The 20096-nt window shown below is 51.9% G+C and overlaps 1 protein-coding gene across 4 annotated transcripts in view; it reads right to left on the minus strand.

The window, feature by feature from the left end:
• Window positions 1-20096, minus strand: part of ANKMY1 (ankyrin repeat and MYND domain containing 1) — a 49287-nt gene that overhangs the window by 19993 nt on the left and 9198 nt on the right. For all 4 annotated transcript variants that reach the window (XM_047721580.1, XM_047721578.1, XM_047721576.1 and 1 more), the window contains exons 5-12: window positions 19353-19825; window positions 17319-17535; window positions 16963-17127; window positions 13779-14245; window positions 5433-5604; window positions 4138-4278; window positions 3566-3706; window positions 1992-2099 (exon numbers count right to left, since the gene is read on the minus strand). In XM_047721580.1, coding sequence (XP_047577536.1) covers window positions 1992-2099; window positions 3566-3706; window positions 4138-4278; window positions 5433-5604; window positions 13779-14245; window positions 16963-17127; window positions 17319-17535; window positions 19353-19825 — 1884 coding nt within the window. The remainder of the gene's footprint in view (window positions 1-1991; window positions 2100-3565; window positions 3707-4137; window positions 4279-5432; window positions 5605-13778; window positions 14246-16962; window positions 17128-17318; window positions 17536-19352; window positions 19826-20096) is intronic.

The raw sequence follows: 20096 nt of genomic DNA on the forward strand, positions 1-20096 counted from the left end.
TGGACACTTCTTATCCCCCCCCACCCCACCCACCGCAGGTACCACTGCTGTCCCAGCTCAGGGGATGAGGTTGGGGCAGGGAGAGGGCACACAGTGGCTCCCCACGGATGGCTGTGACACCCACCCCAGCAGCCCAGGGCTGGCACTTTCTCTGCACACTGTCTGTTTGCTCTAAATTGCTCCCAGCTCACATCTTGTTTTCCAGCCCCAGGGGCCAGCACACTGCCTGGTGTGCATCCCATCAGCCCTCCTCCCTGGGACCAGTCTGCCTTTGCACCCAGGCACCTGAGTCACTGTGGTCACCAGACGCAGAATGGGACACATCTCACTTGCTCCCTGCTGTGTCCCCAGCCACTGGCCCAAGTACCAGCAGGAAGCCAGGAGTGACAGCATCTTGGCTCGGCAGGAGACACATAGGTGTGAGGCTCTCTCAAGAGCTTCCGTCCCCCAGAAGGCAGCTCTCTACCCTGCCTCACCCACCTACATGACCAGGCACAGAGCAGGTGCCCCTCTTAACTTGCTCAGTATATGACTCAAGGTACACATGAAGGGAGGAGGATGGAGAGAAGGACCACAGAAGCCCCCACAACCCTCATCACAGTGCCTCCCTTTTCATCAGGTCTCTGCTGATATGTCACCTCACCACAGGCCAGAGCAGCCCCTGGTCACCTGCTACAATGGTGCACCCTCCATCATTCTCTACTCTTTATCCAGCTATTACTATCTTCAGAGCACTTACCACCACCTAAAATTTTGTGGCACTCTGGATTATGGTCTGTCTCCCACAGGAGAATGTAGGATCCTTGAGAGCACAGACCTTATTTTATTTAACACTTAATACCTAGAATGGTATCTGCCTAGCCCTAGTGGATACTCAAAAAGACAACAGTTAAAGGAAAGGATGAATGGCTGTATGTATTATAGATTGCTGGAAGGAGGAAGGAAAGGAAGGAAGGATGACGGATGAAGAAGGAATGGTGGAAGAATGGATGACAGACGGATGGATGGATGGATGGAAAGACAAATGGATGGTTGATGGTGAAAGGATGGATGGACGGATGGGAGAACAGATGGAAGGAAAGATGGATGGAAGGAAGGATGGATGTATGGATGGACATATGGATGGATTAGATGGATTGGATGGGTGGATGGCTAGAAGGATGGTTGGATGGTTTGGATGGATGTGTTGTTGGTTGGATGGATGTTTTGTTGGTTGTATGGATGGATGGATGGAAAGATGGACTGGATGGACGTGTGGCTGTATGGATGGATGGATGGAAAGATGGACTGGATGGACGTATGGTTGAATGGATGGGTTGGTGGGTGGATGTGGGTGAGTGGATGGCTGTGTGGGTGAGTGGATGGCTGTGTGGTTGGATGTGTCATTGTGTGGGTGGATGGATGTGTCATTGGCTGGTTGGGTGGGTGGATGGATGGATGGATGGATGGATGGAAGAGTGGGTTGGATGGATGTGTGTTTGGATGGCTGGGTGGAAGGCTGGAAGAATGTATTGATTGGTAGGTGTGGGTAGGTAGGTGAACAGATGGATGAGTGGGTGGGTAGGTAGGTAGATCGATAGATGTATGGATAGATGGGGAGGGGCAGGCAAGGGAATGGATGGATGGACAGGTGGATGCATGGATGGTGAACACATAATCCTTGGTGGCAGCAGAAGATGGTGTAACTGGCCAAGGTTCCTCTCCCAGTGTCCTGAGGGGTGAGTGCCCGGGGTAAGCAGGGGTTGTCATCTGCCCATCCTGAGGGAGCATCCACCCAGCGGAATCGTCATCCCCACCACCCACCTTCCCTTCTATTCTCTTCTCTCTCTGAGGTGCTCCATCCACCAGGGAGAGGAACCACCACATCCCTTACACTGTGCTGTCTTCATGCTACCCCCACCAACAGCAAGTGCAAAAGCCTGACTAGGGAGGCAGTCACGTTGAGGCAGGAACCCTGCAGGGGCCCCAGCTGTGGGTATAGGACACCTCACCAGGTCATTTCCACTGGCAATGGACAGGGAGAGCGGGGAGTGGCCACTCCACAGCATGTTGGGGTTCGCCTTGTGGGAGAGGAGGAGCCGGACTATGTCTCTGGCACACTGTGGGGAGAGAAAGGTGGGGCCACAGGTTAAAGAGGTGCCCTGACTCCCAGGAGCACCTGGGACAGATCATTAACTCAAATGCCATAAAACCAAGTTCGTCGCTGAATTGGTATTTCCCACACACCAGCTCCTGGCATGGCACACAGAGACAGTTCTAAATTTTGGATGGATGCACAGACAGGTGGGGGGTTGGGTAGATCCTCAAACAGGAAAACGTTTGCTCAACATACATCATTTCCAGCACAAAACAGGAAGGACACATGACGCACAAATTGCTTTAAGGCTTGTTCGCAAAGTGGAGGGGAGTGTCGGGACTATGTGACTCCAGGAGCCAGGCTGACCCATGGTAGCTATGGTCGGAAGAACATGCCCTGCCCCAGGGCTCAGGGACCATATAGGACACCAGAGCACAGGAGAAGCCCAGGCTCAGCAACAGGGGTGCATTCCACGCTGGAAGGGCCCATCCTTGCTCTCCCTGCCCTTCTCCCTGGGGACACCGCAGCTTCCCCTTCTCTCCTGCCTCTTCTCCCAGAAGCGCTCTGGAAGAGCTTGCAGCTTTGATTCCCCTCACAAGGACTCTTCCAGGCTCCAGTTCCCCCTGCAGGTGTGCAGACCCAGTGAGCAGGTTTGGCCCCACACCCCCGCACACCCCCAGCCAGGCCAAGTCTGCTGAGGGGCTTCTAGAAAAGGGTCCCCGTGCTCTCCTCCCTGCCAGGACACACACATGATGGCTCAGAGTGGTGGTGTGAGCTCAATAAGGCTTCAACCAGGGCTACTGTGGGGCAGGGAGGCATGTTGGTGCCTCCACCTGCCCCTGCAGCACCACCCCACATCCACCCTAATGCAGGTTGTCACACCCTCACAACAGGACAGGTGTGCCCGATTGCAACCCTGTGTGGTGGCAGACCACCCATGCCACAGGCCCGAGAGGCTGGCTATGATTTCCACTCTGTGGGTGGGTAAACTGAGGCCCAGTTTACTATGTGCTCCGAGGCTTATTGACCCAGGCTGCACTGGCCTGTAGCACAAAGCCAAGGCTTGGTTCACAGCTGCACCCACGCCCTCCACAGCCACTCAGCCTCCTGTGACAGGTTCCTGCACCCACCTTGTTGACGGTTAATCCCCAAGGTGGACAGGAGGCACGGCCCAGGGCTCTATGGAACAAGGCCACCCCAGGGTCCCGAAGCCAAGATGGGGACTGGCAGGGCTCCCCACATACACAGACACACAGGTGCACACGCATCCCCCATGCACACACACAGAGCTTGCACACATATGTGCCCACAGACAGGTGCGCTCTGGCCTACAAGTCTAAGTTTGCAGAGTCACGTGTGCACGCACACAGGTACGCACACACAGAACACACACATACACATTCGTGTGCATACACTTGCCTGGGCATACCCAAGGCACTCACACACGTGTACAGAGGCACGTGCACACATGCTCCCCGCCCAGCTCACCTTGTCGTTGTCCTCCCGCTCACAGGCCACGTGCAGAGCCGTCCTGCCCCCCTCAACTGGTGGGGCCATGGGCTTGCTGTGGTAGATGCTGGCCGGGCCTGGTTCGTTGCTGAGCTTCAGGCTTGAAGGCAATAGGTCTAGCTGCGTACAGACAGGGGGGGGCACGTGCCGGCCCCCAAGCCTCCCCCACAAGCACCAGGCTGGGCCCGGAGACCTGCAGGTGTGACCTCCCACGCAGACATGTTCCCACAGAGGAGCACAAGCCAACGGCCCTGCTCACCGACGGCGGGTCTGAGCACCATCCCGTGGAACCCTCTGGCCAGCCCACCAGCACCCACGGGCCCCAGGGAGGGTCAGAGCTGGGCCCCCACCCCACTGTGGTCCTACAGGCAGGGAGCACATGAATGCTGACAGAGGCAGACTGGGTGAGCTGTGAGCCCACAGAGCAGTAATCGCCCTTGTCAGGGACCGTGACATGGAAGTGACGTTCTGAATAGAGCAGTCAGCACTGGGCATGGGGAGGCCCCCGGGGGCCAACAGCCCCCCCTCACCCCGCAGGACAGGACGCGCACCTTGCCGGGCTTGTACGTATCGTCCTGGTCGGCAGCCATGGCGTCCACATCCGTGACAGCGTGGAGCAGCAGCTCCGTTATCTTGACACCCTCCTCCCCGGGAAGGGCAGCTGCGATGTGCAGGGGGGTGAGGGCCCTCAGCTGCAGAGGCAACATGGGTAGGGGTGAGGGCTGGCTCCCAGGTGAGCGGCACCCCCAGGGCCCCACCCCTCTCAGAAACCCCACAGCACTGCCTCATGGTGATATGTGGGAACGTGACAAGGTGTTCCTGTTTGCCGGGCCTGCAGCAGGCCAGCAGCCCCATCTTCACTTTAGACCAACTGTTCCTACCTTCCTCTGAGAAGAGCCACTCCCCTTCCTGCCCAGCCCTCAGCATGGATGGCCAAGCAGCTCCCGACTCCAGACCCTGCCCAGGCCGGTCCCTTCTCCACCCACGGAGCCCCTGGCCATGTGCTGAGACACTGGCAGGAGGACCATCTCCATCTCCAGGTTCTGCTCATTCTGGGCTGGCCCCGTGGAGGTGTGAGCATCCTGCCAGGAGCGCGCAGTGGACCAGGGGCAAAGTGGAGGGCTGTCTGCTCCCCACAAGCAGAACCCCCAAAGCAGGGTCTCAGGGTAACAGCTGGTGCCCGTGTTGAAAGGTCGGGAGGACAGCAGCCCGCCACACACAGGTGCTCTCCGGCCTGCTCAGTGTCCACCCGAAGCTTAGAATAGCATGGAACCGTGCCTGCAGAGAGGACTGCGGGAGTGTCAGATGCCTGAGCAGGAAGTGGGATGGATGAGCACGCGAACGACATCTGTCTGGCGTTCACAGGCTGCCCCTAGGCTATCCTGAAATTATCCCTGGTCTCCCGCAGACATCCTACCGTCCTGCACTCAGGACACCTCCATACAGAGAAGAGAAGGGGTGCACGGCCTGGCCGGGGGGGGGGGCGGGGGGGAGTGGGGCTGGCGAGGAGAGACCCACCTTCCGCTGAGCCAGGACACCGAGCAGCAGCTGAAGCCAGACAAGTCTCTCAGCCTCACTGCCCACCGCGACCCGCCCCATGCACACCCCCCGCCCCCAGGCACACCACCCTGCAGGCCCCCACCACAACTCCCCCACCCCCTGTTCCACTCCACCCGGGCCCCACCCCCAGCACCGCAAAAAGCCTGTGTTCTCATCACCAGAGAAGAAACGGTACCGTGAGGACATTTCGAAACCAAGTGCTCTAACTTCTTGCCACTAATGAGCCCCCGTCAGCCCACCCCCTCGGCCTCACAGGACCCCTCCACATCCCCGCAGGGGGTCCCACCTCAACAGGGAGCTGGATGTCCGTCCTGGCCCTGTTCTCCAGTAGCAGCTTCACCCCGGCCACGTCCCCGGCCTTGACGGCAAAGAACAGGGCCTGCATGGGCACGCGGCACAGGTTGGGGTCCGCGCCCCGGTGCAGCAGAAGCTTGATGGTCTGCCACCTGTTCCTGTGTCTGCAAGGATTAGTGTGAGGGTCAAGGCCGGGGGACAGGCACAGGACGGCACCCCGGGGCAGCAGTGGCACTCCCTGGAAGAGGCGGCTCAGGAGCCCCAGCATTCACAGTCCCTCAGCATTCTTTCCAAGACCTCCGGCCCCTGCCTGGTGCCAGGGCAGCCCCCCACTGCCAACGCCCCCTGAGCTGGCTGCCCAGCTCCAGTCCAGCTGCAGCCCTGCCCTGCTCCGGCCTTGGGTGCCCGCCCAGCCTTGCTGGGGTCATCTGTGAGCCAGGGTGTGTGGTGGGGACCAGCCCTCTCTCCTGGGTGGCCAGGAACTGACAACATAGAGCACCTTGTACACACAGGGCATGACATCGTACCCAGACATGCACACATGCAGACACATGCCCATACTACAAACATACCACACATATGTCCATAGGTGTGCACATACACACTGACACACACACAGCTCTGATGAGGGGCAAAGAGCCAGCATCAGTGGGGAAGCCTGACCAGGACCTGGCCGGCCGGGATGGCAGCCCCACTGGGCAGGAAGGTCAAGATGATGAGGAGCCACGCAGGCATTAAGAATGGCCAAGTGAGAAGGAGGAGAAGATGGCGGAGAAGTAGCAGCTGAGACTACTTCAGGTAGCGGGAGATCAGCTAAATAGCTTATCTAAAGATTGCAAACACCTACAAATCCAATAGGAGATTGAAGAGAAGAAGAACAGCAATTCTAGAAACAGAAAATCAACCACTATCTGAAAGGTAGGACTGGCGGAGAAGTGAATCCAAAGCGACGGGAAGATAGACCGCAGGGGGAGGGGCCGGCTCCCGGCAAGCGGCGGAGCAACGGAGCACAAAATCGGGACTTTTAAAAGTCTGTTCCGCTGAGGGACATCGCTCCAGAGGCTTAACTGGGGTGAAGCCCATGCGGGGTCAGCGCGGCCTCAGGTCCCACAGGGTCACAGAAGGATCGGGGTGTCTGAGTGTCGCAGAGCTTACCGGTATTAGAACGGGGAAGCCAGCTACAGAGACAGAGCCGAGGAGTGACTCTCAGCTCGGGGTTACCTTGAACCGGTCGCAGGCTCGGTCAGCTCGGAGCGCGGCCGGAGGCCAGGGTGACGGGAGTAACTGGGCGCTGTTCTCTGAGGGCGCACTGAGGAGTGGGGCCCCGGGCTATCGGCTCCTCCGGGCCGGAGACCGGGAGGCCGCCATCTTCATTCCCGTCTTCCAGAACTCTACGGAAAGCGCTCAGGGAACAAAAGCTCCCGAAAGCAAACCCAGCAAACCCGAGCGGATTACTCAGACCGGCCCGGGTAAGGGCGGTGCAACTCCGCCTGGGGCAAAGACGCTTGAGAATCACTACAACAGACCCCTCCCCGAGAAGATCAACGAGAAACCCAGCCAGGACCAAGTTCACCTACCAAGGAGTGCAGTTTCAATACCAAGGAGAGCGGCAGAATTCCAGAGGAGAAGAAAGCAAAGCACGAAACTCATGGCTTTCTCCCCATGATTCTTTAGCCTTGCAGTTAATTTAATTTTTTTTTCTTTTTCAATTTTTTTTTCTCTCCTTCTGCTAAATTTTTTTAACTTTTACCGTTTTCTTTTTTAACGTTTTTTAAATAGTTTATCTAATATGTATATATTTTTTTCCTTTTTATATTTTTTATCGGCTTCCTTTTTTTACTAGTTTCTTTTTTTTTTCTTTTTTCTTTCTGAACCCCTTTTTATCCCCTTTCTCCCCCCTCACGATTTGGGATCTCTTCTGATTTGGCTAAAACATATTTTCCTGGGGTTGCTGCCACCCTTTTAGTATTTTACTTGCTCCTTCATATACTCTTATCTGGACAAAATGACAAGGCGGAAAAACTCACAACAAAAAAAAAGAACAAGAAGCAGTACCAAAGGCTAGGGACCTAATCAATACAGACATTGGTAATATGTCAGATATAGAGTTCAGAATGATGATTCTCAAGGTTCTAGCCGGGCTTGAAAAAGGCATGGAAGATATTAAAGCAACCCTCTCGGGAGATATAAAAGTCCTTTCTGGAGAAATAAAAGAACTAAAATCTAACCGAGTTGAAATCAAAAAAAGCTATTAATGAGGTGCACTCAAAAATGGAGGCTCTCACTGCTAGGATAAATGAGGCAGAAGAAAGAATTAGCGATATAGAAGACCAAATGACAGAGAATAAAGAAGCTGAGCAAAAGAGGGACAAACAGCTACTGGACCACGAGGGGAGAATTCGAGAGATAGGTGACACCATAAGACGAAACAACATTAGAATAATTGGGATTCCAGAAGAAGAGGAAACAGAGAGGGGAGCAGAAGGTATGTTGGAGAGAATTATTGGAGAGAATTTCCTCAATATGGCAAAGGGAACAAGCATCAACATCCAGGAGGTTCGGAGAACCCCCCTCAAAATCAATAAGAATAGGTCCACACCCCGTCACCTAATAGTAAAATTTACAAGTCTTAGTGACAAAGAGAAGATCCTGAAAGCAGCCCGGGAAAAGAAGTCTGTAACGTACAATGGTAAAAATATTAGATTGGCAGCAGACTTATCCACAGAGACCTGGCAGGCCAGAAAGAGCTGGCATGATATATTCAGAGTACTAAATGAGAAAAACATGCAGCCAAGAATACTATATCCAGCTAGGCTATCATTGAAAATAGAAGGAGAGATTAAAAGCTTCCAGGACAAACAAAAACTGAAAGAATTTGCAAATACCAAACCAGCTCTACAGGAAATATTGAAAGGCATCCTCTAAGCAAAGAGAGACCCTAAAAGTAGTAGATCGGAAAGAAACAGAGACAATATACAATAACAGTCACCTTACAGGCAATACAATGGCACTAAATTCATATCTCTCAATACTTACCCTGAATGTTAATGGGCTAAATGCCCCAATCAAAAGACACAGGGTATCAGAATGGATAAAAAAACAAAACCCATCTATATGTTGCCTACAAGAAACTCATCTTAAACCCGAAGACACCTCCAGGTTTAAAGTGAGGGGGTGGAAAAGAATTTACCATGCTAATGGACATCAGAAGAAAGCAGGAGTGGCAATCCTTATAGCAGATCAATTAGATTTTAAGCCAAAGACTACAATAAGAGATGAGGAAGGACACTATATCATACTCAAAGGAGCTGTCCAACAAGAAGATCTAACAATTTTAAATATCTATGCCCCTAACGTGGGAGCAGCCAACTATATAAACCAATTAATAACAAAATCAAAGAAACACATCGACAATAATACAATAATAGTAGGGGATTTTAACACTCCCCTCACTGAAATGGACAGATCATCCAAGCAAAAGATCAACAAGGAAATAAAGGCCTTAAATGACACACTGGACCAGATGGACATCACAGATATATTCAGAATATTTCATCCCAAAGCAACAGAATACACCTTCTTCTCTAGTGCACATGGAACATTCTCCAGAATAGATCACATTCTTGGTCCTAAATCAAGTCTCAACCGGTATCAAAAGATTGGGATCATTCCCTGCATATTTTCAGACCGCAATGCTCTGAAGCTAGAACTCAGTCACAAGAGGAAATTTGGAAAGAACCCAAATACATGGAGACTAAACAGCATCCTTCTAAAGAATGAATGGGTCAACCAGGAAATTAAAGAAGAATTGAAAAAATTTATGGAAACAAATGATAATGAAAACACAACAGTTCAGAATCTGTGGGACACAACAAAGGCAGTCCTGAGAGGAAAATATATAGCGGTACAAGCCTTTCTCAAGAAACAAGAAAGGTCTCAGGTACACAACCTAACCCTACACCTAAAGGAGCTGGAGAAAGAACAAGAAAGAAACCCTAAACCCAGCAGGAGAAGAGAAATCATAAAGATCAGAGCAGAAATCAATGAAATAGAAACCAAAAAAACAATAGAACAAATCAACGAAACTAGGAGCTGGTTCTTTGAAAGAATTAATAAGATTGATAAACCCCTGGCCAGACTTATCAAAAGAAAAGAGAAAGGACCCAAATAAATAAAATCATGAATGAAAGAGGAGAGATCACAACGAACACCAAAGAAATACAGACAATTATAAGAACATACTATGAGCAACTCTACACCAACAAATTTGACAATCTGGAAGAAATGGATGCATTCCTAGAGACATATAAACTACCACAACTGAACCAGGAAGAAATGGAAAGCCTGAACAGGCCCATAACCAGTAAGGAGATTGAAACAGTCATCAAAAATCTCCAAACAAACAAAAGCCCAGGCCAGATGGCTTCCCGGGGGAATTCTACTAAACATTTAAAGAAGAACTAATTCCTATTCTCCTGAAACTGTTCCAAAAAATAGAAATAGAAGGAAAACTTCCAAACTCATTTTATGAGGCCAGCATCACCTTGATCCCAAACCAGACAAGGATCCCATCAAAAAAGAGAACTACAGACCAATATCCTTGATGAACACAGATGCAAAAATTCTCGCCAAAATACTAGCCAATAGGATTCAACAGTACATTAAAAGGATTATTCACCACGACCAAGTGGGATTTATTCCAGGGCTGCAAGGTTGGTTCAACATCCACAAATCAATCAATGTGATACAACACATTAATAAAAGAAAGACCAAGAACCATATGATACTCTCCATAGATGCTGAAAAAGCATTTGACAAAGTACAGCATCCCTTCCTGATCAAAACTCTTCAAAGTGTAGGGATAGACGGCACATACCTCAATATTATCAAAGCCATCTATGAAAAACCCACCACAAATATCATTCTCAATGGAGAAAAACTGAAAGCTTTTCCGCTAAGGTCAGGAACACGGCAGGGATGTCCATTATCACCACTGCTATTCAACATAGTACTAGAAGTCCTAGCCTCAGCAATCAGACAACAAAAGGAAATTAAAGGCATCCAAATCGGCAAAGAAGAAGTCAAACTATCACTCTTTGCAGATGATATGATACTATATGTGGAAAACCCAAAAGACTCCACTCCAAAACTGCTAGAACTTGTCCAGGAATTCAGTAAAGTGTCAGGATATAAAATCAATGCACAGAAATCAGTTGCATTTCTCTACACCAACAACAAGACAGAAGAAAGAGAAATTAAGGAGTCCATCCCGTTTACAATTGCACCCAAAACTATAAGATACCTAGGAATAAACCTAACCAAAGAGACTAAGAATCTTTACTCAGAAAACTATAAAGTACTCATGAAAGAAATTGAGGAAGACACAAAGAAATGGAAAAATGTTCCATGCTCCTGGATTGGAAGAATAAATATTGTGAAAATGTCTATGCTACCTAAAGCAATCTACACATTTAATGCAATTCCTATCAAAGTACCATCCATTTTTTTTCAAAGAAATGGAACAAATAATCCTAAAATTTATATGGAACCAGAAAAGACCTCGAATAGCCAAAGGAATATTGAAAAAGAAAGCCAAAGTTGGTGGCATCACAATTCCGGACTTCAAGCTCTATTACAAAGCTGTCATCATCAAGACAGCATGGTACTGGCACAAAAACAGACACATAGATCAATGGAACAGAATAGAGAGCCCAGAAATGGACCCTCAACTCTATGGTCAACTCATCTTCGACAAAGCAGGAAAGAATGTCCAATGGAAAAAAGACAGCCTCTTCAATAAATGGTGTTGGGAAAATTGGACAGCCACATGCAGAAAAATGAAATTGGATCATTTCCTTACACCACACACGAAAATAGACTCAAAATGGATGAAGGATCTCAATGTGAGAAAGGAATCCATCAAAATCCTTGAGGAGAACACAGGCAGCAACCTCTTCGACCTCAGCCGCAGCAACATCTTCCTAGGAACATCACCAAAGGCAAGGGAAGCAAGGGCAAAAATGAACTATTGGCATTTTATCAAGATCAAAAGCTTTTGCACAGCAAAGGAAACAGTTAACAAAATCAAAAGACAACTGACAGAATGGGAGAAGATATTTGCAAATGACATATCAGATAAAGGGCTAGTGTCCAAAATCTATAAAGAACTTAGCAAACTCAACATCCAAAGAACAAATAATCCAATCAAGAAATGGGCAGAAGACATGAACAGACATTTCTGCAAAGAAGACATCCAGATGGCCAACAGACACATGAAAAAGTGCTCCATATCACCCGGCATCAGGGAAATACAAATCAAAACCACAATGAGATATCACCTCACACCAGTCAGAATGGCTAAAATTAACAAGTCAGGAAATGACAGATGCTGGCGAGGATGCGGAGAAAGGGGAACCCTCCTACACTGTTGGTGGGAATGCAAGCTGGTGCAACCACTCTGGAAAACAGCATGGAGGTTCCTCAAAATGTTGAAAATAGAACTACCCTATGACCCAGCAATTGCACTGCTGGGTATTTACCCTAAAGATACAAACGTAGTGATCCGAAGGGGCACGTGCACCCGAATGTTCATAGCAGCAATGTCTACAATAGCCAAACTATGGAAAGAACCTAGATGTCCATCAACAGACGAATGGATAAAGAAGAAGTGGTATATATACACAATGGAATACTATGCAGCCATCAAAAGAAATGAAATCTTGCCATTTGCGACGACATGGATGGAACTAGAGGGTATCATGATTAGCGAAATAAGTCAATCGGAGAAAGACAACTATCATATGATCTCCCTGATATGAGGGAGAGGAGATGCAACATGGGGGGTTAAGGGGGTAGGAGAAGAATAAATGTAACAAGATGGGATTGGGAGGGAGACAAACCATAAGTGACTCTTAATCTCACAAAACAAACTGAGGGTTGATGGGGGGAGAGGGGTTGGGAGGGGGGGGGTGTGGTTATGGATATTGGGGAGGGTATGTGCTATGGTGAGTGCTGTGAAGTGTGTAAACCTGGTGATTCGCAGACCTATACCCCTGGGGATAAAAATATATGTTTATAAAAAATAAAATTTAAAAAAAAAAGAGTGAGAAAACAGATAAATGATACCTGGTGGCCATTAGTGTTTTGCAGAAGACATGGGAGTATGATCTAAGGAAAATTATGCATACAAATTTGTTAGTAACTCCTTTCAGTTGTAATAGTTCTTTTCTGGTTATTTCTTTTAAGCTGTGCTATTGAGGAATTAGCAGCTATGAGCTTGTCTGTATTAGATTACACTAAACCTTGGGCCCTACCAGGCAACAAAACATGTTTATGAACTGCAAAGAATAGTACCAGTGGTTCAAATTGAAACAGTGTAATAATAGATCAATTAAATGTCTTGAATCTCTGTGCACTCAAAAAAAAAAAAAAAAAAAAAAAAAAGAATGGCCAAGTGAGCAGGCAGATGGAGAGTCTGGCCCATCCTGCTGATCCCAACTCCCGCATGGCACAGGTGGGGCAAACAAGGAGGCAGTAGAGAGGCAGGGTGAGTCTAGAACAGTCGTTCTCAAATGTGCTGCTTGTGGGACCCCTCTCTACCCCTAACACCTTCGGAGGACCCTAAAGAGCTTTGTTTATGCAGGTTCTATCTGCCCACATCTACAGTAGTATAACTGAGAAAAAAAATTTGAATACTAATACATTTAAAAAGTAACAATAAACCCATTGCATATTAACAAAACAATCTATTTTTATGGAAAATGTGTGCTGGGCTGCATCAGAATCCGGCACTTGGAGGGCTCCCAACTCTGCATGAGTCTGGGACATCAGGACATCACCTCCACCCACAGACTCCCTGACAGGGTCTGGGACACCTGGGGACACACTTTGAGAGGGCAGGGGTGAGGGCATGCGAGTGTGTGTGTATGGGGAGTGAGGGGTCAAGTGTGTGATGAGTTGTGTAAGCGGGTGTGTGAGTGCACACGTGAATGTGTCACACAGTGTAGGGGAGTGAGTGTGTGCAGGCAAGTATATGTGAGCATGTCTGTGGGTGTGTACCGGTGCATGTGTGTGGGCCCTACACGGTGTTCCCCGCCCCGCGGCAGCCAGACCACACTCCCTGGATTCTCACTGCCACTGTCCCCAAGTTCCTAGCCAGGCCCCCAGCCTTGGAGACCGTGTGCAGGACAGACCCCATGGTATCCCTGCAGGATCGGGGGTGTGGGACACACAAGTCCAGAAAGTCCTGGCAGCTGGGGAAGTGATGCTGGCCCATTGAGCCTGTGACCCACCCCCGAAAGGGACCCTCGGCCCTGATGCCCACACTCCAGAAACCTACTCGGTCATGGCCTGTGCCATCTTCCTCATGGTACCATTTGTGGCTCCAGGGGCACTGAAGGAGGAGGTCTTCAGCATGCTGTGGGCCCGGGCACTCTTCTGCAGGAGGTCCTGGGACAGTGTGATGGAGTAGTTGCGCACACAGATGCTGGACTCGAAGGTCGTCTCCTGGCTGCCCAGTGTCTGCCCATCCAGACTCCTGACCACAACATCCACCTCTTTCTCTAGCTCGCTGATGCTGTCCCGCGGTGACAGAGGGTCCCACTTCTGAGGGTTGCTCCCCAGCTCGGGGGATTCCTGAGACAGCTGGGTGCCCACAGATAGGCGGTCCTCCTCGCTGCCCGACACAGTGGACTTCTGCTCCTGGCTGCCCAGGCTGGGCACCAATTCCTCTAAATACACAGATTCCTTGGCCACTTCGGGGAATGAGAAGACATGGTTGGGAGTTCCTGGCATATTTGAAGCTTCCTTTGGAAAGTACAAAAAGAGAAAAAAAAATCATGTGCAGAAAGAAGTTGGAGCGCCCATCGCATCAAGCCAACTTCTCGAGCAAGGACCGACGCTCACGGCGGACAGCCTTCTTCCAGGCGTCTCAGCTGACAACACTAAAATGCTTTGCAGAAACCCAGGGACAGACGCAAACATCTGGGGGCATCACACAGAGACCCAAGCCATACAGCAGCCACCAGCCACATGTGGCAATGGAGCTCTCCACCTGGGGCCTGTCCAGATCCAGGGTGCGCATGAGCAGACAAAGCAGAACGTTGCCCTGTCCTGATACTGATTTTACACACAGAGAGAATCAATTGTGGATACACATGGTTAAATAAAATAGATGACTAAAATTAATTCCACCTGTTTTACCTCTTTTTAATGTCGCTCCTAGTGACATTTATTTTTTTAAAGATTTTATTCATTTGAGAGAGAGAGAGCACGAACGAGGAGAGGGGCAGAGGGAGAAGCAGGCCTCTGGCTGAGCAGGGAGCCCAATGCAGGGCTTGATCCTAGGACCCCAAGATCATGACCTGAGCCTAAGGCAGAAATTCAAGGGACTGAGCCACCCAGGCGCCCCAGCCCTAGAGACATTTAGATGACAGGACTGGCGATGAGGATTGTGTGACCTTCCTGCCCACAGATGCTCTCCTGCATGCCCGGTTCACAGCCTCTGCTCTCTAAGCGTGGTCCCAGGACCCATCAGCACGGCCAAGAATGCAGATTCTTGGGCCCATCCCAGATCCCTGAGGCAAAAACGCTGGGGGCGGGGGAGCTCCAGGGGATCCCAGAGGACTCAAAACTTGCTGTTTAACTTTTCAGGTGAGATGAGGGTGTCTGTGGTGGGCTAAGAATGTGGCTTTAGGGGACAGCTGAAGCCCGCTGATGTGGATGGAATTCTCTCTGAACTGTGCGCAGCAGAGCGGGGGGGCATGGCAGGCTGGGGACGCAGTTGGGGGGCCTCCTGCTGGCAGCTGCCTAGTCGGGACCATCCCCGCACGCTCCCACACGTATTCCTTCTCTTATGTTGTGTTACATGTCGTGTGTTTCAGAGTAAGAAATTCAAAAAAAAGTAGAGGAGTGATTTTTACGAGTATTTTAAGTGCACGAATAAATGCTTTCTGAGGTTCTCGCTGCCTCCCCAATAATGGATGAGGCTTCCCCACAGCCAGCGTCCCCCTGGAGACGCTGTGGGGACAGTACTCCCAATGAAGGGGTGACCGCACAGGGGCCAAAGTGATCTCCACCCCCGTTCACACCGTCACCTTGAAACTTCAAAGTTGTCGTTACTGTACATTAACCACCTCTGGCCAAGAAGGAGAGAGTACTCACAAACCAGATACACGTGAATGGGCCCATAAAAGCAAAGGGACCCTACAGCTGGTTCTCAAACCCTCCACCTTCGACTTCCTGTGGGCTCCTCAGCTCCCACCTCCCTGGGAGACCTCTCCCGGCTGCCTGCACACAGGACCCACCCAGGCCAGCGGGACCCTGTGGGGTCTGCCCTTCTTCTCCCCCCAACCAACCCCGTGCACCTGCTCCTCCTCCTCACCCAGGCCAGCAAGACCCTGCGGGACCTGGCCTCCTCACCTCTACCACACCTGCTCCCCCTCCCCACCCAGGGCAGCGGGACCCACGGGCTCTAGCCTCCTCCCACGTGTACTTGCTCCCCCCACCTACTCCCCACCCTGAAATCCTCAGGACCTGGTGTGGTCCCCCCCCCCAGAGAACTGAAGGCAGGAGCCGAGGCCTGCCCAGGAGGAGCAGGGCCAGGGGCCACGGTCTGGTAACTGAGGAACTCTGCCCACCGCAGGGCATAGGCCACGGCTCAGTAAAAGCCTCTTCTCAAGGAAGAAATTCAGGAGACAGGGATTAGGTGAGAGAAGGGTCCCACTAGGGACCTTTTCTAGTGCCATTCCCTCACCGACCCAGGAGGGGCCCTGACCACGAGGAGAGAAAGCTACAGCCCCCACGGAAGGCTTGCTGGGCGGAGGTCAGTCCCAGGCCTGCTGGCCTCACAGGACTGACCCTCAGGGTCCAGGGCTTCCCAAGGGGTGTGGAGATGCAGTCCCGCAGCCGGCACTCAGGAGACCAGCCCTGGGGGTTGCCCTGCCCTGCGGAGAGCAGGCCCCCGGACACCACCCTGCTGGGAGCCCGCGCTGGAACAGAGGTATACAGGGCGCCCCTGTGGCGGTGGTGGGGCTCCCGAACAGGTGAAACGCAGGACCACCATGGGACCCCATGGTCCCATGGCTGGGGGTGCTTCCCAAACAAGCCTAAGCAGGAGTTCACGCCAATACTTGACCGGGGACTTCTGGGCAGCACTCTTCACACCCAGCGAAGGGGGATCTCCCTCCCAAATTGCCAGCCTTCCCTCCCTCCCTCCACGTCTCCTTCCCTGGGCCTGTAGGAGGGTCTCCAGCTGACCACTGTGCATATGGCCAGGATGGGACACAGATCCTTTGGCGTTGCAACAAGAGCTCAGGACACCCGAGCAGGTGTGCTGGCTCCATCCCTGCCTCCTGCTCCCTGCCCGTGGGCCTTAGTGTCCCTTCACCCTACCTAAAGCCGATCTGCACAAAGATGGGGAGGCTGGGGACCACTGCTAGGAGAGCAGGACAAGTGGATGGAGGATGGGGGACAGAGATTGGGGGATGGGTGCTGCAGACACCAGGCCAGGCCGAGGAGCTGACCTGGGGCTTGGGCTCTGTCCTCTCGGCGATGTTGGGCTTGAAGCACTGGGATGGGTAGTAGAGAAGGAAGCACATGCTGAGTGCCGTGAGGCCCTCGTCTGTGTACTTGTTCACGTCGGCCCCATTGTCCAGCAGAAGGTTGACGATGTTGTTGTGACGGTGAACCTAGAGGGAGGAAGCCAGCCTCATGAGGACAGCAGGTGAGTGAGGCCTGCACTAACAAGGTCCCCAGCCTTCTGTCCTCTGACCCTGTACATCCCACTTACGGGCTGGAAGGACAGAAGCCCCGCAGAAGGGAGAGGACCCCAGATTGCCATTGGTCCACAGTCCCGGGGACACCCCGCATGGGGACTCACGGCAGCCGTGGCGAGGACGGTGTAGCCCTTGGCATCGGCCACGTCAGCGCTGGCAAGGCCATCCCTGAGGATCCCGTAGATCCAGTCATAGTTCCCTTCCCTGGCCCTAAGGATCATGCCCTCGGCAAGCCTCTCCCTGGGCCCACGACGTGCAAAGCTTCTCCGGTCCCCCTCCAAGATGGCACCCATGTTCCAGCTGGTGTGAGCCTTCTTGTTCCTGGCAACACAATGGGCTTCAGTGGTGAGGGCCCAACTCTGGATGCCCACGCTGGGCCCTCCCTTCCATACTCCTTCTCTTCCTTCCTCACCCTGCTCAACCCCAGGCCCTCTTCTTCCCCTTCCAGGCCACTCCTCAGGCCCCACGCGCCTTGGGGGTTATCCCACCGGGCAGTCACAGTTAGTGCGGACGCAGCACTGCAGTGTGACCCGTGGCCCCCAGGTGCAAAGCTCAAGCTTACCATGGGCCCCGTACATCCCTGAGTCATCGGCCACTTCATGTGTGTGTGAAGGGGGCCCTCCCAGGACCAGCCCTGGGCAGGAAGGAGGCCGGGCACACACATGGGTCTGGGGGCCAGCACCAAGCCCTCACATCCCAACTCTGCTCATTTTCTTTTCTTTTCTTTTCTTTTCTTTTTAAAAAAGTTTTTATTTATTTACTTGACAGAGAGAGAGACAGTGAGAGAAGGAACACAAGCAGAGGAGTGGGGGAGAGCGAGAAGTAGGCTTCCCGCCGGGCAGGGGGCTCAATGCAGAGCTTGATCCCAGGACCCTGGGATCATGACCTGAGCTGAAGGCAGATACTTGACTGAGCCGCCCAGGCGCCCCTCATTTGCTTTTCTATTTGAGTAGATAACATGCAAGTCCCATGGCCTATTCACCAGCACACTGAAGCCTCCTGTGTGCACATAACCTCCTCCACAGTCAAGAATCTATGGGTTTATGACAGCTTCTGTGCCCAGTTACCAACAATTACTGGCTCAGCTGATGTCAGCATGATGTCATGATGTCATCCATCTCAGCATGATGGATGGACGGATGGACAGGTGGATGGAGGAGTGGGTGGGTGGATAGGTGGGTGGAGGGATGGATGGGGGAGGGAGGGACGGGAAGGGATGGGGAGGATGCATGAATCCCTAAGTAGCCAGCCACTTGTGCTCACAAAACATGAGTTTTTAAAAATAGTTTAGTGATATCAGAGGACAAAGTTAAGTAAACAAATGAAAATACTCTTGAAAATTTTAACTTAAAAAGATCAGTTTCCATCAGGTAGCTGCTAACTTTTCCAGGGCTGGGATGGAGAGGAAGAGGGTCTTTGGCAATCAACAGAGCAGCGCCATCCTTCCCAGCCATTCTGAAGAAGCCCAAGGCTCGGCCAGCCCCCCGACGACTGCTGCCCTGGTCCCCAACCTTGGCTCTCGGGTCAGAGCCATACTCATCCATCAGGGTGACAGCAGTCCCCTCTCTTTGCGTGGACTTCATGCAGATTCCAATGTATGGGACACCTGGTCACACACGTGACCTGCAGAGGCTGATGTGCTAGTTCCAACAGGCACAGAGGAAACATGTATAGGGTCCCAGAACCCATATTTGAACTCAGCCCCACAAGCTCAGGAGCTGACCCTCTTCCACAGGGCCTTGCTAGGCTCTACACTCTTCTAGGGGCTGCCCTGGCTCCATGCTCATCAAGCAACTTCCTGACAGCTCCTTCCACCAATTGCTGGTGAGCAGGAGCCCGCGTCCCAGTCTGCTGTGCCACCATCGATGGCCCCAGCACCTGCCTGCCCCAGCCCTCTCCTCAAAACCCAGCATGTCCCAGAACACAGGCCCAGTGTGGCATTCCCTCCCCCTCCCTCACTGGGTTGCTTGCATCAAACAGGAGAAGTACATTTGCTTTAACCTGACAGATAGCCTGCAAATTACTCAGCCAGGTCCCAGGGACCCCCAGGGGGCCCAGCGCCGAGCACAGGCCAGTCAGAGGGAGGGAGGAGCTGGTCTTCTCGGCGCATAGTGAGGAGGAACAGTGTGAGGACTTACCTGTACTTGTAAGCTTGCTTCTGGATTTTGACCATCAAGGGGGTCTCATTTTTTATAAACCATGGCTCTCCGTCCTCAACAAACGGAGGGATATCGTTAAGGAAGATCTGGGCATCTAATTCTTTGCGGAAAGAGGCAGTCATGGGCAGGTGGCTGTTGTCGGTCGAGTAGATGTACATTTCTGGAGGCAGGGTTAGGTCATCATTCAGAAGAAATCGCTTATAGTCATAGAAAAAGGGGTCGTGCTCCTCAAGCAGGCCCCACTCCGTCTTCTCCTCGTCTGAGAGGCTGATTCTAGCAGGAGCGTGCGTGAGGAAGCCCGAGTACTCGGGGTAGTTGTGTATGGAGAAGCTGCCGGGGACCTCCGTGCAGAGCTTGATGAGCTGCCCCCGAAACCATAGCCCGACGTCCTGGCTGCCGTCGGGGTAGGTCTCAATGCCCGGCCCGAACCGCTGGTCTGCTTTGTACAGCCCCTGCAAGCCGGGTTCACCGGCGCCAAAGAGACAACTCAGCGGGGCCGTCTGCAACTGGCTTCTTCAAATCAAAAAACTCAACCATCCTAAGAAATGTATGCATTCATTCAACAAATATTTGTGGAGGCTTAGCAGGCACCAGGCCCAGGGGCCAAAAGCAAATGTATAAACACAGAACACGTTGGTGGAGAAAGGTGCTGTGGGCCAGGGGTAGTTAGGGGCAGCCTCACTGGGAAAGGGGGGGATACCCCCCGGGGGTCTCCATGCAGAA

This window comes from Lutra lutra, chromosome 3 (assembly GCF_902655055.1).
Source record: "Lutra lutra chromosome 3, mLutLut1.2, whole genome shotgun sequence".
NCBI classification, from domain to species: domain Eukaryota; kingdom Metazoa; phylum Chordata; class Mammalia; order Carnivora; family Mustelidae; genus Lutra; species Lutra lutra.